Source organism: Erythrolamprus reginae, chromosome 3 (assembly GCF_031021105.1).
Source record: "Erythrolamprus reginae isolate rEryReg1 chromosome 3, rEryReg1.hap1, whole genome shotgun sequence".
NCBI lineage: Eukaryota > Metazoa > Chordata > Lepidosauria > Squamata > Dipsadidae > Erythrolamprus > Erythrolamprus reginae.
Genome location: NC_091952.1, coordinates 203,876,973 through 203,904,320, shown reverse-complemented (window position 1 = coordinate 203,904,320; position 27,348 = coordinate 203,876,973). Strand labels below are relative to the sequence as shown.

Here is a 27,348-nt window from a genome sequence, read left to right as displayed (position 1 = left end):
ACCTAGCCTACAGCTTCAGAAAATAGACATTGTTTCACTTAGCCTCTAGAATCACTCTCCTTGCAAGGTCATTTATAGGATAAAGTTAATAGGAATGCAGAAATCAGGCCTTCTGGTTTGGAAAAGGAGAAGCAGTAGCTGTGGAAGTTTGTGCAGTATTCTGTTAATTTCAATAATTAAAAATACAGAAATAGTTTTTGTCCTGTTTGACATTGTACTTATTTAATCCTGATGTGTTAATGAACAGAGGTCTCTTTTGCATCTTATTGCATACATATTTGTACTATTTGTGCCCCAATCACGATAACCTATGGCAGCCTGACCCACCATTCTTAGAGAATAACTTGCAGGACAGCTCACTCAGTTAAGATCCCAAACCATTCTCTTTCCATTTCTATCATAACTGCAACTTGTCCAAAGTTTGCTTCTTCTGCACTGCCACTGTCCTCATTCCCTCGACTAATGTTCCCTGGAGCCACAGGAATGCTGTTTGTTTCAAGTGAAACTGCCTGAGCAATGTTCTAAGAGGAAACATCACCTCTGTCATGCCCTTAAGTTGCACATCTATTAATTCAGGGCTCTTTGTCTGGTTGACAACTGACCTCCATCAGTGCAAGCTTAGGGAAGTACTATGAGTACCTGGGCAAATCAACGCTACGGAAGCAAACGACTTCAAAAAATACACACCCAAAGGCATTTTCTTCCTCAGAGGTGTCATAACTGAAAACACCAACTGTAGTGATGTAGAAAAGGCATCTTATTTTATGCCTAGAGTAAAATGTGCTCTCAAAATAGATGCATACAAGCTCCTGGCTTCTATGGCAAGAGAACAAGAAATATCACGGTTGAAAACTAAACAGTCACCTTGTCTTGTATATTAAATTGTTGGGATGTGTTATCAACCAATACATGCCAGATTTAGAGAGAACTTTTCCCACTGCAAAAAAGCTTCACTCTAGTAACTCAGATGCTGAGATCTAGTAAGCAAAGAAAATATTTGGATTTATTTACAACATGGATAGCTTAATTTGCACACTCCAGACTAGGTGTACTACGTCTTACTCCTAAATCTTTAGAAGCAATACAATTCCACAATTCTATAGTATATTGCATTATTGTTATTATTGGAAACTGATTACCTTAATTAGAGATTAACAAGAGTTAGAAGGGACCTTGTTGGTCATCTAGTCCAACCCCCTGCTCAAGCAGAAGACCCTACACCAATGATGGCAAACCTATGGCACGGGTGCCACAGGTGGCATGTGGAGTCATATCTGTTGGCATGTGAACCGTTGCCCTAGCTCAGCTCCAACGTGCATGTGTGTGCCAGCCAGCTGATTTTTGGCTTGCACAGAGACTCTGGGAGCAATGTTCCCTCTAATTTTTTTTCGGCAGAAAAGTATAGTGTCTGAGCGGCAGTCCCTTCGGGACTGGGTGGCATAGAAATATAAATAAACAAACAAACAAACAAACAAACGGGAAAATCCCTTTTTTTTATTAAAAGAAATTAATAATAAAACAAAACCAAAATCTATTACTATTAAAACTAAACATTTCTTTTTTCTCCCCTTTTTTCTATCATTTCTCTCTCTTCCTTCCTCTTTTCTCTCTCTTGCTTTCTTCCTCTCTCCCTTCCTCTCTTCTCTCTCTCTTGCTTTCTCTCTCTCCCTCCCTTCCTCTCTTCTCTCTCACTCTTTCTCTCTCTTGTTTTCTTTCTCTCTTGATTTCTTTCCCTCTCTTGTTCTCTCTTTCTCTCTCTTGTTCTCTCTTTCTCTCTCCCCCCCTCTCTTTTTCTCACTTTCTCTCTCCCTCTCTCTTCCTTTCTATCTCGCTCTGTCTGTTGCTCTCTCTCTTTCTCTGTCTGTCAGCGAAGCGTCTGTGAGAGCGCTTTCTCTCCCAGTCTCTCCTGCAGCCTCTTTGCTGACAGCCCGGGACAAAAGTGCTCCCAGCGAAGGGCCTGCGGGGGGGGGGGGGTGTGGCAGGAGGAGAAGCTGCAGCTGCCACGGCGGGAGAAACCACACCCGAAGATGGCAGGCGGAGGAGAAAACCGGAGAGAGGGGCCGATCGGGCAGGCGGGGGCAGCAGCGAGAGCGGGCGGGTGGGGTCAGCGGCGAGAGGCCAGGGGCAGCTTTGCCTCCAAGGAAGCCAAAGGAAACTCAGCTCGGGGGCAGGCCCGGAGCAGCAGCAGCAGCCGCCTACTCCGCCCCGCGCTTTGGCTGCACCGGGGCCAAGTAAGCCGAGGCTAGGCCCGTCGCCCCCGGCTCCAAGGGGCAGCCCCCAGCATGGCCCAGCACGGGGCCTGGGCAGCGGGCGAGCATCAGGAGGGCCTCACCGTCACCTGGCCGAGGAAGAGCTCCCCTCCCCGTGATCCGGGATGGCGTGGCTTTGTGCGCTGTCAACGAGTTAGTGTGTGGGGGGTCCTGATGGTAACAGTGTCTGTGAGGGCATTTTTTGCTTCTAGAAAGCCTCCGAGAGGATGGGGGAGGGCATTTTTACCCTCCCCCAGCTCCAGGGAAGCTTTTGGATCCTGAAGAGGGCAAAACACAAGCCTATTGGGTCCACCAGAAGTTGAGAAACAGGCCATTTCCAGCCTTCAAACAGCCTCCGGGGGGTGGGGGGGAAGCTGTTTTCACCCTCCTTAGGTATTGAATTATTGGTGTGAGCACTCACGCATGCACAATAGGGAAAAAAACATTCACCATCACTGCCCTACACCATTTCTGACAAATGGCAGTCCAATCTCTTCTTGAAAGTCTCAAGTGGCTATTTGGTCTTTGGGTTTCCGGTGCTCCAGGTTCACGAAGACTAGCTGGCTGGCATTTATGCGCATCCCCAAAACCAGAAGAGCAACTGACGACAGCACACATGCCCAGAGAGGGCTCTGCATGCTACACATGCCATAGGTTCGCCATCATGGTTCTAGGGTATTAATTATTCCTGCCAGTTTAGTATCATCTGCAAATTGGTAAATTCCCCCTCTTTCTTCATCTAAATCATTTATGAAAATATTGAAGAGTAGTGAGCCCTACCCCACTGCTTACTTCCCTCCATGTAGACTTAGATCCATTAAGAATTGCTCATTGAGTATGGTTTGTCAGCTAGTTGCGACGCCATCTGGTGGTGACACTTTCTATCCCACTTTTTCTAGCTTACCAAGAAGTAGGTTGTTCTACTTTGTCGAATGCCTTGCTGAAGTTTAAGTATATTAAGTATATTAAGTATACTCTACTTTGTCAAATGCCTTGCTGAAGTTTAAGTAAATATAATTAAATAATTATTTAATTATATTTTGCTGGTCTACTAATTTAGCCTAAGTGTTGAAGAATGGAATAAAATTGGTTTGGCTTGATTTGTTTTTAACAAATCTGTGCCGACTGCTAGTTATTACTTTACTTGTTTATAGATGTTGGCAAATCTGTTTTTTAATTATCTTTTCAGTATCTTCCCAGATATTGATGTTAGGCTGATTGCTCTGTAGTTTCCTGGGTCTGTTTTTTTCAGCTTTTTTGAAGATGGGAACCACATCGGCTCTTTTCTAGTCCTCTGATAGCTCCCTGATGCTCCAGGAGTTATGAAAGATGTGGTAGAGTGATTCTGAGATGACCTCTGCCAGCTCCTTCAGAACTCTGCCATATAATCCACCAGGCCCCGGTGATGGGTATTCATCAAGATCATACAGGTGTTCTTACATTTTTTTGCTTATTTTAATTTTTATTTCTAGTCTGTCTTTTACAGTTATGTTTTTGGTAGACTGCATGAAGGCTGATGCAAAGAACGAACTAAGCAACTCTGCCTTTTCTGTGTTGCCTGTTACTTCCTTGCAGTCTTCTCTCTTTAGTGGACCAACTGTTTCCTTGATTTTTTTCTTGTTATTTATATGTTGGAAGTAACTTTTAAAAAAAATTATCTTTGACTTTTGCTGCAAGTCTTTGTTCATTCTGAGGCTTTGCTTTCCTGATTTCATCTTTGCAGATTCTGCCTAGCTGCTGATATTCTGCCTTAGTTGTGTCTCTCTCTTTGAGCCACATATATAAATTGAATTTCTTGTAAAACTAAAATTAGTTTTTTCTAGACATTTAAGGAAAGGAAGGAGCAAGTCAATCTATTCCTGATTCTAGATATCTTGCCTGCTCAGTAGAAAAGGCACAACAATTGTGAGCCTATGTTCATTCAAGTTCCTCAGAAGCAATACTGTTTAGAAAATCAGCACACAACTATTTCCAAATAAAAAGAAATTGTGATCAGGTCATTGATATGCCCATGAACATCAGCCAAATAAAATCAGAATGGATTTCAAAACCCATTTCTGTATATACACTAAAGCATCTAAATACTATGGAGACCTTGTTGCTTGCTTGAGGTTGTTTGCCTGCAGAAATGTTATCACTCAACTAGGTAACTACCAGTTACCAATGAGTAGGATTTGTTCCCTATTTATATACATTAATTTGCTCTGCCAGTATTGGCAGGGTGCACTTTCTCTTTGGTAATTCCTTGATTAAGATATCAGTTTCTGCTTGTTTGTTTGTCAGATGCTAATCCCCTGCTTTTATAAATGTTTGGCTGTTGGACAGGATGAGTTCTACTTTCTGTTATTCCTTTATTTTGACAAAGGTTTCTACACATCAGATTTGTATTTTGGTTATTGTGTGTGGGTGTGCTACAGTTTCAACAGCTTACTATAGGGTTTACTGTTGTGTGAATTCTGAGACCTATGGATAGTCTTCTGATTTGTAGATATATTTGTCCATCACACTAAAAGCAGATAGTGAGCCAAAGGTTGATGAGGTCTAGGGTATGTTGGCTGGTAATGCTGCCATAGATTACTTTGCTACTTCTGGGCCTATGGTGCTAAGAGGACTGGGATGTCAAATAAAACCATAATTTCATCTTCTATTTTTAGACATTAGATTTGCTTGAAGCATTTACATTCTCTTCTATTGGAGTATCTAAACAATCCAAACAGATTCAGATCCTGTTTTACAATTTCAATTCGACACTTTTCAATTTAATTTGGAAGTTTAATTGAATATTTTTTTCACATCAGACCTCTGAATACTTGAATGGTTCTCAAGAACAATCTAAATTAGCACTGTTAACATGAAGACTAATTCTGGAATCAAGTTAAACATGGATTTAGGCTCCTGTCTGATCCTCTTAACATAATTTGTAGTACAATACAGTGATACCTCATCTTACAATCGCCTTGTCATACAAACTTTTCAAGATACAAACCCGGGGTTTAAGATTTTTTTGCCTCTTCTTACAAACTATTTTCACCTTACAAACCCACTGCTGCCGCTGGGATGCCCCGCCTCCGGACTTCTGTTGCAAGCAAAGCACCCGTTTTTGCGCTGCTGGGATTCCCCTGAGGCTCCCCTCCATGGGAAACCCCACCTCCAGACTTCTGTGTTTTTGTGATGCTGCAGGGGAATCCCAGAAGCGCAAAAACGGGTGGTTTGCTGGCAACGGAAGTCCGGAGGTGGGGTTTCCCAGTGAGGGGAAACCAGTGAGCATCAGTGAAATCGCAGCATCGCAAAAACACAGAGGTCCGGAGGTGGGGTTTCGAGGACTTTGGTGTTTTTGTGATGCTGCGATTTCACTGATGCTTCCTTCACTGGGAAACCCCACCTCCGGACTTCCGTTGCCAGCGAAGCGCTTGTTTTTGCAATGCTGGGATTCCCCTGATGGGATTCCCCTGCAGCATCGCAAAAACACAGAAGTCTGGAGGTGGGGTTTCCCATGGAGGGGAGCCTCAGAGGAATCCCAGCAGCGCAAAAACGGGTGCTTTGCTTGCAACAGAAGTCCGGAGGCGGGGCATCCCAGCGGCAGCAGTGGGTTTGTAAGGGGAGGGGAGCCTCAGGAGAATCCCAGCAGCGAAAAAACGGGCGCTTCGGCTGGCAAAAGGGGTGAATTTTGGGCTTGCACGCATTAATCGCTTTTCCATTGATTCCTATGGGAAACATTGTTTCTTCTTACAAACTTTTCACCTTAAGAACCTCGTCCCGGAACCAATTAAGTTTGTAAGACAAGGTATCACTATAGAAAATTGTTTCCAAGTAGACGGATTTCTTAAATAAATTTAAAATTAAAGAAAGGATGTAAAAAAAGCTATCTCCTGAGGGAATTTTCAGGAGACCTGCATGAGTGAGACAATGAACAAAGTCTTTGTGTTCATTCTATTTGAACCAGGTCAAGCACATCTTTTCTAACTAGCCTGAATACCAATACCTTTGTTAGCATGCAATGTGCACTTAGCAATCATGAGCTTTTGGATCAGGAACTTACACAGCTGATGGGACACTCATAAATATTTAAAGCAACTATTAACTTCTTTTGAGAAAATCATGCATGGCAGACGTAGGAAACTCAAGTGGTTTAGTACTTCCTTGAAAATATTTAAATTTCTGACCAAATAGGTGAAAAAGTACAGGTAGGTTTTTCTCAACTGTTTGCTTCTTATATTGGCATTCATAATCTTTTCAGAAACACTCCTGCAATTCTGTTCAAGATGGCCTAAAAAAAAAAATCTAATACAGTGCTGGTGCAATGGCCCTAAAAAATAGCATAAAATAAAATGTTAATAATTTAAAGGAAACTTCAAATGTATGCTCTGCTTCAAGATCAATGTTAACAATGTTACACAGGAGTTCCATTACATCCATTTTAGTAATGATACGCCATCATTTTACTGCTTGAATTGGGCACTGTTGCTTTGGAGGGAAAATGTGTTCTTTCTTCAAACAAAGAGTTTGAAGTGCTATTCTCCCAACTTCTAACCTTTTGTTAAGATCCTCTTCTGCAGTGCCTCTAAAGAGAGAAGGAGCTTCTCTGGGCAAGAGCACAAAACAGAACCGATTGCTTCAGAATTTGTTGTCAATATGCATGCATGCTCTTCATTCAGTTTAACTCCAGCCATAGAAGCCACATCATTAATGTCATCTTCTTCCCTAAAAGCAAGCATACATTTTCAGACTGGATTATGCAAGGAAATAAAACTATTCCATTAAATAAATGTGATATTTATCCTTAGAAAAAATTGAAATACAGTAATACCTCGTCTTACGAACCTAATTGGTTCCTGGGGAAGGTTCGTAAGGCGAAAAGTTCGTAAGGCGAAATATTGTTTTCCATAGGAAACAATGTAAAATGAATTAATGCGTGCAACGAAAAAAAAACGAAAAAAAACACCGCCGCCCGGCTGTTTCAATTGAAACAGCCGGGCGCTTCTCAGCGTTCTCCCAATGCCGAACCCGGAAGTTCGGCAAAAGTTCGGGTTCGGGTGGCCACCAAAAGGTTTTAAGCCACATGCAAGTATTCCAAGTTACGAGCTGCGGTGCGAGCAAAATTTCTGTTCAACACCCGAGCTCAAATTCGGGATACGAGCCGAGCTTCTGCTAGGTGGCGCAAGAATCCTTGCTTCTGGTTATCTCGGCGCGAGAAACAAAGTCTAAAGGCATTCGTTCGAGATGCGAGTTGATCGACTTACAAGCTCGGGTCTGGAACGAATTAAACTCGTATGTCGAGGTACCACTGTACTAAAATGTAGCATAAAATGCTAATGACTTTGTATTGTTTCATTTACATTAAGAAACCAATTTAGGCAGTCAGAGTATGAAACATTAAAAAATGAACTGTGGTCAGGCCTTCAAAGAAAATGAAACAGCCTAAAAATACAAGAAATGTGAGGGTCACTATTTACTCCCCTAATTCTTAAAATCCTAATTTCTGAACAAGCCAATCTAATTCATACCATGCTCCTCCATAACAGGTAAGTACACAAGTCATGCTAAGTCAAGATCCATAATTCTTTTACAGAGCCAGGCCAACATATATTTGTATAGCATAAAAGTCAGCATTTAACATCCAGTTTTTATCCAAAATATCTAACGGAAATCCACAAATACAGTCCTTATATTGTTGCAGAATTTTGTCTTGTTCAGATTTCTATGCATTCAGCAATTAAAATGAGGATAATGAAATCCGGTTTGGATAATTTCACTGAACTCTGCTATGAATCTTATTTCAAAATAATTGAAAGTTTCACATTTTCCTACTGAACCAGGGAGAAATCAAGAACACTACATTCTATGATTTTTCAAGCAACAGGATCAAATCTGCAAGCAAATGATGCTTGTCAAATTTCTGGTGTATAATTGGAAAAAGCTTTTTGCAACTCCATAGATTTGGAACATTGTTAAACAATATCCACTATGATTTTTGCAAGGAGTTAAAATGAAAATGGCACACATCAAAAAGAAATCTTGGCTAAATACTTGAAATATTTAAGACTGGTGTAGCAATTAAACTTAAAATGAGCAAAACTGATGTTTTATGCTATTCCATTAAACTTCACTAATTACTAAGATATTTCTTATACATCTCTTCAAACAGAGAAAACAGAGAGAAAATATAATACATTAAGTGCTAATTAAAGAAAAAGAGCTGTAGTGAAGTCACTTCCTAATCAGAATAGTCATTTCACAGTTGGAAATCAGCATCTTCTTCTCTGGCATTTATGTGGAATGGCTGGGAGAAAAATATAAAAATACTTAACAAAAGTTATACAAGAATCCTACACCCTCTGCTACTTCACTGAACACCCACTCTCTTTGGGTACTTTATACTGAATTACTTCAAAGAGGACCATTTCAGTTTGATCACTTCTTTCATCAAAGAACAGTTCACTTCTACCCTTTCATATGAACAGCATGGGTGGTCCTAATAAAAGTCTACCAAAGGATTGCATTAAAAGATTTGGGATTTTAATGAGGCATATTTGTCCACTGAAAAACATGAATGTATACTTTCATCATCTACAATTTCGCAAGCTGTTATGTTTGGGGCCAAATACTTAGGTTTACACAAATAGGAAACAAATGTCCTTCTTCTAAGGCAGAATCTCTTAAACCCTTTCCTTTCAGGAACCTCTCCCCACCACGCTTTTAAAAATAATAAGAGTGTGTATGATATTAGCTGTATTAAAAATTAACATCAATACGTTTGTAGAATATTTATTAAATCAGGTAAAAATAACAAGGAACCATTAGATATGAAGGTAAGTAAATTTCTCATGGAAACTTTTATTTATTTTTAACAAATGAAAAATAAGAAGAAGAAGAATGACTTTGTTTTAATTTTAAAAAAATATATTCAACATTTGGCAAATTATTTTGATTTTGCAGACCCCTAAGAGAGCCTTGAGGGACACAAGAAATCCTCAAATCACACTTTTAAAACCATTCAAAGGTATTTGTAAACCATTTAGAGTGATATTGAATTATTCCATCAATTACAGAATCTCCACTTACATTATTGATAACTTATATCTGTGACCTCAAATAACACTGATTTTGAATAACTGAACAGAGTTATTCGAAGTTACTGAAAATCCTTTCTGGATCTCATTTAATAAATTTGCAAGTGGCAAAACTTCCATAAACTGATCAAGCTAGTCTTTACTACCCTCTGCTGTTCAAATAGTGACCATGCACTTTTAATATTATTACTCCATTGTTCTAAAAATAGGGACAGGTGTAATGAGCCAAGCAAGAGAGTTATAATCTGAATATTGATGGAATAATTTAGACTTAATCTAGGATCACGCAATAGTACTATCAGATTCATTCAATACCTATATCATTCAAAATAGCCAATAACATTTTCATTTTTTTGGTTCTTGAAAGGAACTGACGTGGTTTAAACTTCTTGATGTAACAATGTATTAAAAAAACAATAATATCATTAAAAAACTATGCATACATTACAATCAATCTAATTCCAGGTCTGCCAGAAAAGCGAGGTCTACTGTGGATTTACCAACCACGTCTGCTGGAAGTTTGTTCCAAGGATCTACTACTCTTTCAGTAAAACAATATTTTCTCATGTTGCTTTTGATCTTTCCTCCAACTAACTTCAGATTGTATCCCCTTGTTCTTGTGTTCACTTTCCCATTAAAAACACTTCCCTCCTGAACCTTATTTAACCTTTTAAGATAGGTTTCGACCATGTCCCCCTTTTTCCTTCTGTCCTCCAGACTATACAGATCGAGTTCATTAAGTCTTTCCTGATACGTTTTATGCTTAAGACCTTCCACCATTCTTGTAGCCCGTCTTTGGACCCATTCAATTTTGTCAATATATTTTAGTAGGTCTCCAGAGCTGAACACAGTATTCCAAATGTGGTCTCACCAGCGCTCTGTATACATTAATTAAATCCATGCAGTCCATGGATTCCATTAAGTCCATGCAGTTTCCTTGGCAAGGTTTTTCAGAGGTGGTTTAACCATTGCCCCCTTCCTTGGGCTGAGAGAAAGTGACTGGCTCAAGGTCATCCAGCTGGATTTACACCTAACGTTTTTTTGGTTTCTAGACTGATGCCTTAATCACTATATCAAATTGGCTCTCAAAAATCCCATGTTTCGTTCAGTAAATAATTCCCTTAAAATATATATAAATGTTTTGTTCTGCTTTCTACCAGAAAGGTAAGGCTGAAGGTAATCTGACATATATCAGCACAACATCTGTAGTATTTATTGAAAGACCTCATCATACAGTTCTCTGCTGCTTCTCCAAATTTTTACAATTTTCCCAGCTGATTATAAATTATATACATTTTGAATATATTACCATATTAAAAACTAATATGTAATTAACGTTCCTCAAACCTTAATGGCTTAAAACCTTTCAAGCAATTATACTACACAGAAAATATTCCCAGGTTTTATCATCATTCAAATTCAAAGAAATATATTAATCATTGTGAGTTCTGACGTTTTCATAAACTGGCTTCTTTGACATCTCAGGATACCCACGTGGCCATTTTTCATTTGATTTAATACATTTTCAGTTTTATTTATTGGGTCAGCAATATATGTACTAAACTTCTCACTTAACCAAATGAAAGCTTTGGCTTTGTGTTCCTGGAATGCAATGGAGCTGCAAAGTATTATCTAAAACAGCTGCTAAGACAAAGTCCCCTGCCCCCTCCACCACCACCCTTATCAGCTCTAAATCTTTGAAGCAAGGAAGTGAGGCAAGTTATCAGAAATCTTAAATATTTACACCCACATGCCCACACAGACACAACTCAGGTTTCCCTGTAGCCAAATAAACTTCTGACTGCTTATTTTTTTACCTGAAGGATGTTGTTCCACTCTCTCTTATTTTATTTCTCCGAACAGGAGATGCTTCAAGCGACAGAAATTTGTTTCCTGCCAAGGTAATTTGTTTCACAATGGAGCCTAAAAAAGATAAACAATCCAGAACAAAAAGCAAAATCCAAAATGACATTCAGCAAATGCACAGAAAACTGTAAAGGCTATATCCAATTCTGAAGTGAAAACTTATATATAAGTCAAGGTCAAAAATCCATTGTATTTGTATTATCTCTATAGTTATTCTGCTAGGACATGGACAAGAGAAATATTTTTGATAGACATGAAGGCTTCACTAAAGTCTATACCCATGATAGCATTGATAAAATTGAACGGGTCCAAAAACGTCCCAAAATGGTGAAAGGTCTTAAGCATAAAACTTATCAAGAAAGACATAATGAACTTAATCTGTATAGTCTGGAGGACAGAAGGAAAAGGGGGGACATGATTGAAACATTTAAATATGTTAAAGGGTTAAATAAGATTCAGGCGAGAAGTGTTTTTAATAGAAAAGTGAACACAAGAACAAGGGGGCACAATCCGAGGTTAGTTGGGGTGAAGATCAAAAGCAACGTGAGAAAATATTATTTTACTGAAAGAGTAGTAGATGCTTGGAACAAACGTCCAGCAGACGTGCATGGCAAATCCACAGAAACTTAATTTAAACATGCCTGGGATAAACATATATCCATCCTAAGATAAAATACAGTAAATAGTGTAAAGGCAGACTAGATGGACCATGGAGGTCTTTTTCTGCCGTCAATCTTCTATGTTTCTATGCATGCTACAAGTGGCACATGGAGCCATATCAGAGAAGGTGTTGCCCATGTCAGCTCCAGTGCACATGGACACACTAGCCAGCTGATTTTTGACCTTGGGGAAGGCCGTTTTCACCCTCTGGAAGCTTCAGACTTTATGATGCAAGCACAGGGAGAGAGCATGGGGAAGATCATTTTCGCCCTCCGGAGGCTTCAGGCTCCGTTTGCAGCGGGAGACCTTGTGGAAGGCCATTTTCGCCCTCTAGAGGCTTCAGGCTGCATGCGCAGGGGGAGGGCATGGGTATGGGCATGAGCGTTAGCGCGTGTACACATCCTTTTGCCATCACTGGTCTATACTATAAATCACCTTCAAATACAGATAATGAAATAACTGTTTGATTAGAAGGAGGCAATTGCTGAAATAAAAGGAGTCAATTCTATATAGCCTATTCTCTCTTATAGACAAACTGCTGAAAGATTTTTTTTCCCCAATGCAACTGAATAATTACACTGTTCATTTGCTGATAAAGTATTGTGACAATGCGCTTACTCCTGGGATATCACAATACTTTTCTATTAAGGAAAACCATTTCCAACATGGCATATTTCAGCTGTGGGAATGCTGGGAGCAGCAGTCCTAAGCATCCCAGCTGTATTATCTACTCTACAAGCACCAAAAGGATTGAACCACAGCACTTATTAAATTGTATTTTTTTAATCTGCCCTTTAGCAGCCATATCAGAGTATATTTATAACCCCGTCAAGATTTATGAATATTAGTTACCTCTGTTCCAAGCAACAGATCATAGCTACAGTACATTTCGGCAACAATTCTGTATCTATTGTTCAGAATGGGGCTAATAAAAACTGCAAGGATGAAAGGCAACCTCCAAAGGATTCATCTTTTAGAGAAACCACAAAATGATTCCTATTCTCAGTATGCCAACTTCTCAGCTTGCATTCAAACACTATTCTAGCAACATATTTAATTTTAAAAGCCTCAGTCAGATGTGATGCCAAAGCTAGATCCTAGAAGTGGTACCCATTTGGCTAAAGAGCAAGTCATTTTCAACCTAATGTTAAAACGTAAATGCAGGAAGATCCCTACCTTGGATAAAAGCATCTAATGGTCTTTTTTCACATAACTTGTTCACATTAGGGAGAGTAGAAACCTGTTGATGCTTGGTCACATTTCTTAAGATGCTTCCAGAAGGTTGTTGGACTGCCTAAGAATGGTGAGAAGAAATATTGTTACATATATACTCCTTTTTAATCAGAAATATAATTAAAGCCGAATTATACTGCTCAAAAAAAATAAAGGGAACACTCAAATAACACATCCTAGATCTGAATGAATGAAATATTCTCATTCACTTTGTTCTGTACGAAGTTGAATGTGCACAACAGCATGTGAAACTGATTGTCAATCAGTGTTGCTTCCTAAGTGGGCAGTTTGATTTCACAGAAGTTTGATTTACTTGGGGTTATATTGTGTTAAGTGTTCCCTATTTTTTTTGAACAGTGTACATTAAGGCTGTATTACATTACATGAAGCAGAAATGTGAGTACAGATTGCAATAGAGGCGTCTGAACACGAGTATCTGAATTATGACCATACGGTATTTCTGTAAAATCTAGTGATTCCAATGTTTTTGGCCCAAGAAGCACATTTGCAATTTTAACTGTAGGCCATGAATATTCACACAAAACAACTATTATGCAATACTGCTACATGCAAAATGATTTCTACAATGGATATGACCAATCTTAAAAATCCATTCACCAGAAGGCAAAACCCTGTGGAATTGCTTCAAAACCCATCTCCTGAATGATCCTCTTCTTTCCTAACTTTGTTTTTCTTTTCCAGGCAGGTAAGAAGACATCTGAACAGTATCCAATCTGGGTCAGTCACTGGGATCAGATGTTTTTGTCTTCCAAGTTTTTGGACTTGTGTGGGGTCCCATCCTCAGGGAACTTCTCTTGTGTCTGAGGATGGGCTCCAGCAGGAGTCTGAAATCTCAGAAGAAAAAACCTCAGATTGGATCCTGCAGTATTATCCTGGGACACATATATTCACCTTGCCATTCACCATTTTCTATAGCAGATGAAAACTGATGTTGATGCTTTGCTGCATTCCTGCTTTTTGATATTCACAGATTTTTTTTAAGGCAGAAAAGGCAGGGTGATTAGAATGCTCTTTAATGACATTTTTTACACCTTACGTTTTATCAGAACATTGCTCAATTTTTTATGTCTTGAAATTATCAAAGCTATCGTACTTCCAATCAAGCCAGGCTATTTCAACTAAAGCTTGGGAACATGGCTTTATTGCTTTTACATGCATAACAGATGCTCTGCCATTGAGCCGATTACCTGGATATTAATCTTGCTTCTTTTAGGGCTTAGATGCCTACTGAAGGGTGGTTATTTTAATATGTATCTGACATCTGTTAAGTTTTCCTCTTTTGATTCTAACAGGCTCTGGCTTAACGATGTATATGTGTGAGCTTAACCTCTTCCTGTAAGCCTTCATTGCAGGTGAACCAGTGAACTCTTGGGCCCAACAATTAAAAGCAATAATAAAAGCAATAGGCATCTACCCACAGCAGCTTATATACGTATCTAGTCTTGATGCAGAGAATGAATTCAGTGAAAGGTTTCACATGGCTCCTAGCTATATTCTGTTTCTGACTATCCTAATATATCTGCTGCTTTGATTCATCCTGATGCTGTAGCGCTCATATAACACCAAGAAGGACATGACAGCCTTTCCCTAAATAATTTCTCATTCTTGCTTATTTGTTGGTCCTTCATAACACACAACAATATATGGAAGTTCTCATTTCAGGCTCCTACATATGCTAAACATTCCCACTATTTCTCTGCTTAACGACCAAAATCTCCTATCTGAATTATCTGTCTTTTTAAAAAGGATAATTTTGCTAGATAATTGTACTTGAAGAAGAACTTGTCCACTATCTGAACCCTACATTATAAGAGAGAAGGCAATCCAAAATTCAGAAGCCAGAGGAGTTTGGCAGGAATGTCCTTGGTCAGGTTCAGTATCAAAACTACACTTGCCACAATCCATACTGTCTGGTTACAAACTTATTAAATAAACTATAGCTTAGCGCAAAATCAAAATCGAACAAGCTCCATTCTGGTCTATTATTCTGATATAGAATAGAATAGAATAGAATGAGTTGGGAGGGAAGCTTACTTTGACTAGTTTAAAATGTAGCAGCTTATAGGGCTTTTGCACATTCCCCAAACCTACTCTTGAAAATCAGTGGAGCTGCATTAATACAAATTTTGAAATTCATGATTAAGACATTGTAAAAACTTGTCTTTTAAAGAAGAATTGTCCTTATTGCATCTCCAACAAATACTCTTTCCTATACAAATGTAATGTAGAATAGAATAGAATAGAATAGAATAGAATGACAGAGTTGGAAGGAACCTTTGAGGTCTTCTAGTCCGACCACCTGCTTAGGCAGGAAACCCTAGACCACTTCAGACAAATGGTTATCCAACATCTTCTTAAAAACTTTCAGTGTTGGAGCATTCATAACTTCTGGAGGCAAGCTGTTCCACGGATTAATTGTTCTGTCAGGAAATTTCTCCTTAGTTCTAAGTTGCTTCCCTCCTTGATTAGTTTCCACCCATTGCTTCTTGTTCTACCCTCAGGTGCTTTGGAGAATAGTTTGACTCCCTCTTCTTTGTAGGAGATATTGGAACATGCTATCATGTCTCCCTTAATCCTTCTTTTCATTAAACTAGTCATGCCTAGTTCCTGCAACTGTTCTTCATAGGTTTTAGCCTCCAGTTCCCTAATCATCTTTGTTGCTGATTCTTTCTCTGTATTCTTTCTAGAGTCTCAACATCCTTTTTACACCGTGGAGACCAAAACTGAATGCAGTATTCCAAGTGTGGCCTTACCAAGGCATCCCAAAGCTGACCTCTCGCTCAGTATTAATAGTTTCTTTTATACACAGGTAGTCCTTAATGAACAACTTGATTGGAAACTCTGTCGCTAAGCAAGTGATAAAGCACAACTCGACATGATCACCTTTTGTGACCTCCTGCTGACTTCCCATTTGTCTTTGCTTGTTGGAAGCCAGGAAAATGATCACCATGGGATGCTGCAGCCATTGTAATTGTAAACTGGTTGCCAAGCTCCTGAATGTCAATCAAATGACTTGCAGGGACATTTAAAAACAGCTGCAGCTTTGAGGAGCAATTTAAGTCTCCTCCTTCAGGATTGTCTCTGAATAAATAGCCATTAACTGAAGACTACCTGTGTGCCACATGGGTATCACCTAGGTAAGGCACATTTATTAAATTTGTATTCCACCACAATCACAAGACTTTATGTACTTGTTAGCTACTGAAAGCTTTGTGATTGTGGTGGAATACAAATTTAATAAATATGCCTTACCTAGATGATACCCATGTGGCATATAAATGTTCATAAATTTCACTGAAGGACAGAATTCATAAACTTCCCCAGGGTGGGTAGACTGACAAAACTACATACAGTGGTACCTCTACTTACGAACTTAATTTGTTCTGTGACCAGCTTCTTAAGTAAAAAAGTTTATAAGAAGCAGCAATTTTTCCCATAGGAATCAATGTAAAAGCAAATAATATGTTCAGTTGGGAAAATTGGGGAGGGTGGAGGCCCTGTTTCCTCCCAGGAGATTCCTAGAGAGGCCCCAAAAAGTTTTCTCCCCACCTTTTCCGGCCCTGTTTCCTCCCAGGAGACTCCTAGAGAGGCGCCATGGAGGCTTCTCCCTGCCTTTTCCGGTTACAGTTTCGGAGGCTTGAGTTTGTAACTGGAAAATGGTTCTTGAGAAGAGGCAAAAAAATCTTGAACATCTGGTTCTTATCTAGAAAAGTTTGTAAGTAGAGGCATTCTTAGGTAGAGGTACCACTGTATATACTTTTGTCAGTGGTACATGAGGGCAGCCTACACGTCATCATTATCTTTATCATGGCAGCTTGTTGCAGGTGCCTAAGTGAATTGCTGTCTGAATTGTACTACTCAGAGTAAGACAATTTAAAAGGCCCAGATTTTGCAATGCACATTTCAGAACATTGTGGATGAAGTATCAAGCAAAGTTCACCTACCAACTGTTTTATCTTTCCAGCCCGAGAAGTCCAAATTGGTTGGGGAAGGGCAGAATTGTTATGGGCGACTTGTACAGCAGTTGGTGCCCCAGTGACAGGCAGGATAGATTGGAGAGTTGTGGTTACTGATGTAGAAGAGGCTGCTGTAGTAGTCAAGGGCAGTTTTGCCACTTCAAGTGATGCCATCTCAGCTGATTTGACGGACTTCACAGAACTAGTAGTAAAAGTAGTTGGAGGTAATGTTGGATTACAGTCCGGCTTTGCTACCTGAAGAGCAACTGTTCTTGTCTCCTTTGTAGTGGAAGTTGTCTGTCTGGCCTTTGTGGTATTGATTCTTCCAATAGAGAGGATGGACTTGCCATCTTGGCAAGAGAGTCCTCCTGCAGCCAAGGCACAATCTGGCTCAACAAGTGGAAAAGACACAGAATCACTTCTTGTAGTCGTGCAGGGTACCGAAACGGATGTCGGTGGAGAAGATATTTGAAATGGAGAGCTGGGGACAGATATTGCAGATTGAGAGGAGGCCAAAATGCCGTCAGCAACTGTGGAAGAAGTTGATGATGCAGTGGGGTAAGTAGAAGAAGCTGTTTGAGGGGCAGATTGCTGAAGACATTGTTCTATAAAGGTCTCTGTATTAGGAATTAATTGCCGTAAGGCGAGTAAACTTTTCTAGGCAAGAAAGATGACAAAAAAACACAACCCAATCAGACCAAGTATTTTTTGCTGTTCCCATGCCACACTATAGTACGTTAATATCTCTTTCAGAAGCAAATGTTTTTCCAAAGTCATCAATACAATAGCTAAATGGACCATGAGGTCTTTTCCTGCCGTCAATCTTCTATGTTTCTAAATTGAAAAGGATTATAAATCTGTGAAATTTATGTTAAATGATATTTAAGAGAGCTCGCCAAGAGTCAAACTCTTTGCCTTTCCATCTCTATAAGTTTGTGGCATTGTGGCAGACATTTTAGGTACACTGATTAATATTTAACCTTTCTCAAGAAAATGTTTTGTAAGTCTGAGCATTCACATGTAAACAGAATGAGTGCTACAAGCGATCTGATTGAAATGTTTACAGCTAGTCTTCCACTTATAACTACAACTGGAACTAAAATTTCCATTGCTAAGAAAGAAGGTTGTTAAATGAGTTATGCCTGCTTTACAACCTTTTTGCCATGATTGTTAAGTGAATTGTTATGCAAATAATTTGATTTTTAAATAAATATTTACAATAGTAATATTATTCTTGCATAATCACTTTGAGACTACCACAATCAGTACAGAGTGGTCTTCAATTCGCCAGCCATGGTGTAACGAAGCTGTTATAAAAACACCAAAGCAAGTAGGGAGGAATTTCATTAGCAAGGGCTTTCAAAATTTCTTGTCGGCAAAAGTGCTTCCAGATGCTCCAACTTCAAATGACATCTTCATCATCATAGTACCTATACCTGAAACAAGAATATTCATTAAAATGTACCTTGAGAAAGGGAACAAGATTTGGCTGGGGAGAAGTCTTTAGTTCCACATATAGTTCTTTGGTAAATTCTTCCGGCTCAATTTTAGCTTCCTAGGTAGAAAAAGAAATTGTAGCACAAATTATTATTATTATTATTATTATTATTATTATTATTATTATTATTATTATTATTTAGATTTGTATGCCGCCCCCTCCGTAGACTCGGGGCAGCTCACAACAATAATAACACAATATATAACAAATCTAATAATTAAAAGTCATTAAAAACCCCTTATTAAAAAGAAAACATACACACAAACATACCATGCATAAACTGTATAGGCCCGGGGTAGATGTCTCAGTTCCCCCATGCCTAGCGGCAGAGGTGAGTTTTAAGAAGTTTACGAAAGACAAGGAGGGTGGGGGCAATTCTAATCTCCGGGGGGAGCTGGTTCCAGAGGGCCGGGGCCGCCACAGAGAAGGCTCTTCCCCTGGGTCCCGCCAGACAACATTGTTTAGTCGACGGGAGCCGGAGAAGGCCAACTCTGTGGGACCTAACCGATCGCTGGGATTCGTGCAGTAGAAGGTGGTCTCGGAGATATTCTGGCCCGATGCCATGAAGGGCTTTATAGGTCATAACCAACACTTTGAATTTTGACCAGAAACTGATTGGCAACCAATGCAGACTGCAGAGTGTTGGTGTGACTGTAAACTGTAGCTCTGCTAGACATGCCTACAAGTAGGAAGCATCAGTTCCCTTGAATTCCAGTGCTACTTAATCCCATAGCATGCTTATTTTCAACACACCTTTTTTATCTTGAAGGTCTTCTCCTTCAAATCAATTTTCACTTATTAACAATGAACAATGTTATATAAAGAAGAAAATTGTCCTGACTAATTTCAAGAAACTGGAAAATTTAAAGAAAAGCAGGAAAGCACCTTGAAAAAGATTGTCACTTGGCTAAACACAAATATATCAGATATGGGCAACCTGGTACTTGGCGGAAATTTCAATTTTACCCTCCATTCAGTCCAGTGTGCCTAAGGGTGCAGAAATATGGATGCTGTAGTGTTAATCATAGCAAAAACAGCTGGTTGCCTACTGTTGTTATGCAGTGCACTTACTATGAGTTTGAAATATAAGAATTACAGGCAGTCCTCACTTAGTGACTAATAAAATTCACTACAGATCCACTAAAAGCTATTTATTTAAAAAGCTACTTTGGTTTTAGAGTTCCAACAACTGCACAAAGTCCAGCAGTCACATGGCCACATTTTGGCACTTGGCAACCAGCTCACATTTACAACCAGTTACAGAATTCTGCGGCAAAGGGACCATGACTTATGTATTTATTGGTTTCCAGACTTTTCAGCCAATTTCTGGCCAAAATAACATCTATAGGAACACCTTGATTTGCTTAATGACCATGACATTCACTTAATGAAGCCATAGAAAAAGTGATAAAATTGGATCTGCTCATGTGTGTGCCTTGATTTATGATCATGATGGCTTATGATGGAAATTCTGGATTCTGTTATAATCATAAATCGAGGATCATTTGTATAGCTTTGCATCCTTGCATCCATTTGCATGATATTCATTCCTTTTTTTCCTTCCCTCTCATACTTAAAATCATACCATGAATTATAGAAAGTTCGGTGACTTTGGGTCAGTCACTCTCTCTTATCCCAATTCACCCCCATAGGGCTACTGTGTTGTTATTGTTATTGTTGTTGTTGTTGTTGTTATTGTTAGTTGTTGTTATTATTATTATTATTATTATTATTATTATTATTATTATTATTATTATTATTATTATAGTTGAAAGGGACCTTACAGGTCATCAAGTTCAACCCCCTGCCTGAGCAGGAAATCCTACAACACCCCAGCCAAATGGCAGAAAATATGATGAGAAAGGAATATTAGGTAAAGGGAGCCTCTTTGAATATTTATAATAATAAATGTGGGCTAAAATATGTAAACAAATCATAAGAGATATTAATAGAATTAAAAGTTAGTATTTAATCTGGCTCACTAGAATAGAATAAAAATGTGAGCATCGGTGTGTTATTTCACACAGTGTCTCCGGTTCTGGAATCATCTTACAAAATGACACAAAATTATAGCAGAGCCAGGCTTTAAGCTATTATGATATTCCAAGCTTAATGAACATACTTGCAAGTGTAAGAATGAGTTTTCATATTTAAGTTAAATTCTTGTTTTTATCATGCAGAAAAATCTAATGCTGGACATAGCAAAAATATGGATTTCTTCCCCAACCCCCAGAAATTTTACTTCCCCAAACAGAAGTAAAAGTCAACCGCAGAAATGGCATTGAAGGCAATTAGTGTATAGATGCAAAACCACTTCTTCTAATAATAGAATAGAATAGAATAGAATTTTATTGGCCAAGTGTGATTGGACACACAAAGAATTTGTCTTGGTGCATATGCTCTCAACGTACATAATCTGATGTTGTTAGCTTCCCAGAGTTATTTATAAAATTAGCTCCCCTATAAATGTTCACAAAAATATATACATAACATACTCATATAAGCTTTCACAGTTGCTACCTGTTGAGAGGTATTGAGCTGCAAGGTTAATGGCTAGTTGCTCTTTCTTTGAGCAGTGACCCAACACTGCCCAAATAAACAGAGATTTTTCTGTGATGAAATGACAACATAGGGCACCATTATATGAGTGATACAAATGATGCAAGCACGTAATAGATTTCACTTGTGTGATAACAGTGTGATTAAACACAACATTGCTGTAATGTCTTTGTGGCTTCTCCTGGAAGCCATGGGGATGTCAATAGGGCTACATTATATAGCTCTGCTTAATACTACACATGTAAAGACTAGAACAGGGGTGCCACAGTCAGAGTGTCACGTTGTCATCATGTGACATATCATGACTTCCCCCACCACCACCTTCATTAAAACGGGGGTGGTGATGGCCAGTGCAGGACCCATCTGGCCTGCAAGTTTGACACCCCTGGACGCATATATGTTACAATGAGTAGAAAGTTTGGAAACTCTAACCAAGCAGCTTTGAACTGCAACCTTCTACACCAGAGATCTTCAAACTTGGCAACTTTAAGACTCATGGATTTCGACTCCCAGGCTTTTCCAGCCAGTTCTGGGAGTTGAAGTCCACAAGTCTGAAAATGCCCAGGTTTGGGGACCCCATTTCTACACAGTCCCACCAGAAACATTCCTGGGCAAAGACATTCAGAATCAGGACAAGAGCACTTGCAGATGAGCTTTTACCAACAGACGTTGAACCAGATGCTTCACATTCTGCCCCATCTGAGGTGTTTGAGGTCCACTGGAGGCCAACCTTATTAGTGTTGCAAGGAAGTTTTTGCACTTTTTCACATTTTCCAGCATTTCCTGACAAGAAAACAGATTTAGATTTAGATCAAATGGTTAGAGAAACAAGAAAATAGATTTAGTTTTTGATCAAACAATTAGGAAATGACTATTTCCGCATGTGAGACAAATCAACAGGAGTCCGGAAGAATAATAAAAGGAAAAAAATTATTTATTTCATTCATGTATGAACAAACCTAAGGGATAGGATCAAGATCCATGTCACAGAGGTAACTTTCAAATACAAAATGCCATATACATCCATCTCTATATCCATCCTCTTCCGACTTCAAGGACCCACCCACCCCTTACACACTACTCTTATATAATGGTTTTTGGCATGCTTTTATAGTATTTGGCTCTTGCTTTTGGTACTTTACAACATTTTAAGATATCCATTATAGTTATCACTTATATAACCACACATGTTCCAAGTTTATGTCTTTATCAGTCAGCCTGCCCTTTTCCCCCACATACTGATCATAAAACATCCCTCCATACAGCAGTGTTTCTCAAATAGTGGGGCGGCCCCCCTTGGGGGGGCATAGAGCGATGTCAGGGGGGCACGTGCTCTTTTTGCCAAAGGGGTTTTTTGCACCGAACAATAGCACACAGCACAGAGCAGGAGATACGAAGTGCATGTAACAAACCCTTAAGAGACACCATGGAAAAATATTTAACAGGGATAAAAAGAAAGGAGGAGAGAGATGGAGATAATGAGACAAACATAAGTCTTCGAAAGCTAAGATGAGAAAATATGACAAAGCATATGTAGCGCTTGACTTCACTGTGACTACGGTGGGAAACGAGGAAAGACCGGTATGTTTACTATGTCTAAAAATATTGGCAGCGGACAGCATGAAGCCAAATAAATTAAGGCGTCACTTAAACACATTACACCTCAATCACGCTGATAAGCTGCTTGAGTTTTTTTAGCAAAAATGTGCTGAATATTGCAAACAATCCCGGTGAATAGTTTGGGGGGGCACAAAACGTTTACTTTATCCTAGGGGGGGGCGTAACAGAAAATGATTGAGAAACACTACTCTAAAGACACACATATCCTGTTTATTAAGGCTAACAGTAGGTCAGCATGCCAAAGTACATTTTTGATTATATAGCCATAACATGATTTTGCAACAGCCCTTCTTTCAGATCATTCTCTTTCTTACAAGAATAAAGAATTATATAAAGTGAATACAGTAGTACCTCTAGATACGAGTTTAATCCGTTCCAGAATGGAGCTCGTATGTCGATCAGCTCGTATCTGGAACAAATGGCTTTAGACTTTGTTTCTCCCCCGCCCCAGGCCCCCCCGTGGAGATAACCAGAAGCAAGGATTCTTGCCCCACCTAGTGGAAGCTCAGCTCGTATCCCGAATTTGAGCTCGGGTCTGGAACAGAAATTTTGCTCCCATCATGGCTCGTATCTTGGAATACTCGCATGTGGAGCAGCTTGTATCTAGAGGTACTACTGGTAAAGGGTTTTCTCTCATACTGCAGTGCTAGTCTATTTTGTACTTACTGTATAACTGAAAGGCTGGGTGACTTTGGAATCATCTGCACCACCAGCTGGTTTTGAAGTGAAAGACAACATGGGAGAGTCAGAAACAGGAGGCTTGGCTGATGATCCAGCAATGAATGGCTTCGTTATTGAGCCTATATTTGACGATGCTACAGACTGAAAGACATTCAACACACAAGTTACTTGCAACATTCCTGGCAGGACCAATACAAATGCTGCTGCATAACAAAGCTTATTTCCATGAGACTGAATTTTCCTTTGACTGATGTATGACCTCTTAAAGAACTGTTATATTAAATTAGGTATTCAAGAGAGGGTTTACAGGTAGTCTTCGACTTAACAATAGTTTGCTTAGTGACCATTCAAACTTACAGTGCCACTGAAAAGTGTGACTTATGACCGTTCCTCAGGGTCACATAAATCAAAATTCAGGTGCTTAGCAAATGACTTATACTTATGACAGTTACAGTCTCATGAGTTTTTTTGACTTTCAGACAAGGAAAATCAATGGGGATGTCAGATTCTGTTAAGGAGCGTGCAGAGCGACCCCTGAGTTGTCAAGGATGCACATGCACAAAGGAAACGTGGAATTCCAGCAGATAGTCAGGAAATATGAGTAATGATTCAGTCATACAAACCAGAAACATTAAAAAGTGTATAAAATAGTTTAGATATTTACTTTAGAAAATATCATAGTTAAGTTAAACAATCCAGTCATGCAGATTCAAATCAGTCAATATCTCTTAATACAATAATAATATTACAAGCCTTACTTTGTATACATTACAGCTTACACCATTACAGCTTACAAATACATCAAACACAGAGCTTACTACATCAGTCACAGTGAATCAGCAAAAAGAACAGAGAGATCAGAGAAAGAATCATGCTTTCTGGCTCCCTCCTATGACAATTTGCAGCACTACCTCTTAAAGCTATAGTACTTCAATACAAACAAACATTCATTGTTAGCTTGTTTATATATTGCAAACCCAATTGTTTTGTACATAGTACTAACAGATTCAATTAACAACGTTACTAACTTAACTGCAATGATTCACTTAACAGCTATGACAAGAAAGGTTGTAAAATGGGGCAAAAATCTGTTAACAACTGTCTTGTTTAGCAACAGAGGTTCTGGCCTTGACTCTTGAGGACTAGCTATACCAGGGGTCTTCAAACTAGGTAAGAAAGTGAGGAAAAATCAAGGGAAATATTTCTCCACCCAGAGGGTCGTTGGTTTATGGAATTCACTTCCAGAAGAGGTCGTGACAGCTGTCAGCCTTGATAGCTTCAAGGCAGGATTAGACAGATTCATGGATGCCAAGTATATCGGTGATGATGGAAACGGATGTCCATGTGCCGCTGCCTCTATGTTGGTTGAGGCAGGCAGGATTCCCTTGAATACCATTTGTTGGGGGTCAGGGGGAAGGGAGGGTCTTGCCTTCTCTTTCTGCTCAAGATCCCCATGGACAATTGGTGGGCCACCGTGTGACGCAGAACACTGGACTCAATGGGCTTTGGCCTGATTCAGCATGGCTCTTCTTATGTTCTAAACTTGGCAACTTTAAGACTTGTGGACTTCAACTCCCAGAATTCTCAAGCCAGCTACACTGAAGTCCACAAGTCTTAAAAGTTGCCAAGTTTGAAGACCTCTGCTCTATACTTTGCAATAGTTTTGCTATCACCCTGGGAAAGATTCAGAAGACTCCTCCTTTGTGCATTTAGCAATGGTCACACAACCACATACATTAATTAAAACTAAATTGAGTATGCTAGATTGAATTTTAAGTCAGTCTTTTTTTTTACAGGAATAATTTATGTTATTTGGACAGTAATACTGTATTGGGTTTTTTTTAATTAGATGATATTTTGTTTTCAAAATTATTGGATGAGTTGTAAAAGAAAAGGAAGACTAGCATCAGCTTTTCTACATCCAGGTTCCTCTGCCCTATTCCCACACACACACACACACACTTTGGGCAACTCTTTTTCTAGAACCTCATACAGATACCTCACTTGCATGGCATGCAAAGATACAATCTGGTTAAGGGAAGTACAAGTACCTAAACATAGCCCTGGGTTAAACTAAATTTAACTAGACAATTTTTGCTACAATCTGTACCCATGCTTTATCATATTTTTATGTCTAAATCAGAACACTGTGCATTATTCCATCCCAAAGAGAGAAATAATTGATGATTAATGTCTCACATCTTGGCCTTTGTATGTAAAAGACAGAAGGCAGGATTGGTTTGCCAAATGACTCCATACAGTGTCTTGGTCTTTTCCCAACTTTTACATCTTATGGGCACAATCATATCACCACAGAGTAATTGAGCTAACAAAACAAAATTACTAACAGTCATCAGGACGACCATTACAAAGGCACCTGGGATACTGGTTTACACTGAAGGCCAGCAATAGCAAGCCATGGCTTAGTGGATGATTGTGCTATTGATATGCTCCAGGGGTGGGTTCCACTTATCTTCGCCACCAGTTCGCATCGCAATATTTTGCGTGTGTCCCCTCTACAATTTCGCTTCTGTGCATACTCAACAGCAGGATTCAGCCTGAAACACAGCTGAGGAGCTGATCAGCTGAGCTTTGGGCAAAGAAATAAAGGTCAGTATTAACCTGAAGGTAGCCGGGCAGCATGGAAAGAAGAGAATCCATCCAAACAGAGAAAAATTTGCCAAAGGTTCCCCCCCCCCCCAAAAGATGGCAGGGCCCACAGAGCAGCACTGACCAGATCTATGACGCCATTGTCACAGGACCAGTGGATCGCTAATGGTTTGGGTGATCTGCTCCGAACTGGAAGGAACCCACCCTGATCTACTCCCTTCCCTTCCAAATTGTATCCCCTTATTTGATTCAATGCTTGCATAGCATCCATATCAGGCTAAATACTTTTATTATTTTAGAAGGAGGTTGGCTAGCAGTCTAATGCCTTGTAAAAAGGGCTCCAGGCCAAAGAAAGCAAAGGCCTTCTTACTTCTGGCTTAATTCTTATAGCAAACAAGAAGGAGCCAGTTTCATTTTGCTCAAATCGAAGACAAATATAAAGGCAGGAGACCTAAAGCCATGGCTACTACAAGCACATGTATATGTACAAAAAATATGTTACAAACTTCATTAGCTCTGAGAAGTAGAGAAAGTATAATACCTGATGAGGTTGATTTACTTATTGCTGCACGACACTAGAAACCGAGAATTGCTACTTCCTATAAACAAGTGTTTAGCAATATTAATCAGAAAGAATTTATATAGAATGTTTGCGGTGAAGAAAGATATATCTGGCATGCAGGTCTAAAATTAATGTGGAAGTGCATATTTTAAAACCATAATTTTTTCTTTAGATTTGTAAAACACTAGAGGTAAACATGTTAGCCAGAAAACTAAAAACCAGAAAACAGAATGCAAAGTATACCTGAATTACAGCAGGCTTCTTGACAGTAGAAGTAATAGAATGAGTTGCCCAAGACAGCGTTGTAACAGGAGCCTTTAGTACTTTAAGTACATGAGTTCTAGAACTCTTTCAATAAAATAAAGAAATGGATGTATGTAAGAAATCACTTTCCAGCAACCATTAATAGTCAATGAAAGTTCCTTACTAACTAGAAATAAATTATCTGCTTTGGCATACGAATGATAGATTCCCCCTATACATGCTTTTTTCTGTTTTTATGCAAGTTGTAGACTTGACTGTTATTGCAAATATTATAGCACTCGGGGTAATATAAAAGGTTAGAGCAGAGTTAAGTTGCATTTATGACTGATTATTCGAATACACACTCATGCTGTCTTATATGCAAGAAAATATCTTTAAAACTGCAAATACAGTAATGATCATGTGAAAACAGTAACAGAGGCAGTAACTGCAAAAAAATGCTTCTGTTGCTCTTTCTTACTTATAGACAAATTGTACTAGCAAAAGCAAAAGCAATCCT

General features: G+C 39.2%; 1 protein-coding gene across 3 annotated transcripts in view; it reads right to left on the bottom strand.

Annotated features, from left to right (window-relative positions):
- Window positions 1-27,348, bottom strand: part of TAF4B (TATA-box binding protein associated factor 4b) — a 75,672-nt gene that overhangs the window by 34,721 nt on the left and 13,603 nt on the right. For all 3 annotated transcript variants that reach the window (XM_070747668.1, XM_070747669.1, XM_070747670.1), the window contains exons 3-10: window positions 26,829-26,933; window positions 23,399-23,554; window positions 21,773-21,895; window positions 18,521-18,610; window positions 17,044-17,712; window positions 13,022-13,139; window positions 11,137-11,242; window positions 6,781-6,950 (exon numbers count right to left, since the gene is read on the bottom strand). In XM_070747668.1, coding sequence (XP_070603769.1) covers window positions 6,781-6,950; window positions 11,137-11,242; window positions 13,022-13,139; window positions 17,044-17,712; window positions 18,521-18,610; window positions 21,773-21,895; window positions 23,399-23,554; window positions 26,829-26,933 — 1,537 coding nt within the window. The remainder of the gene's footprint in view (window positions 1-6,780; window positions 6,951-11,136; window positions 11,243-13,021; window positions 13,140-17,043; window positions 17,713-18,520; window positions 18,611-21,772; window positions 21,896-23,398; window positions 23,555-26,828; window positions 26,934-27,348) is intronic.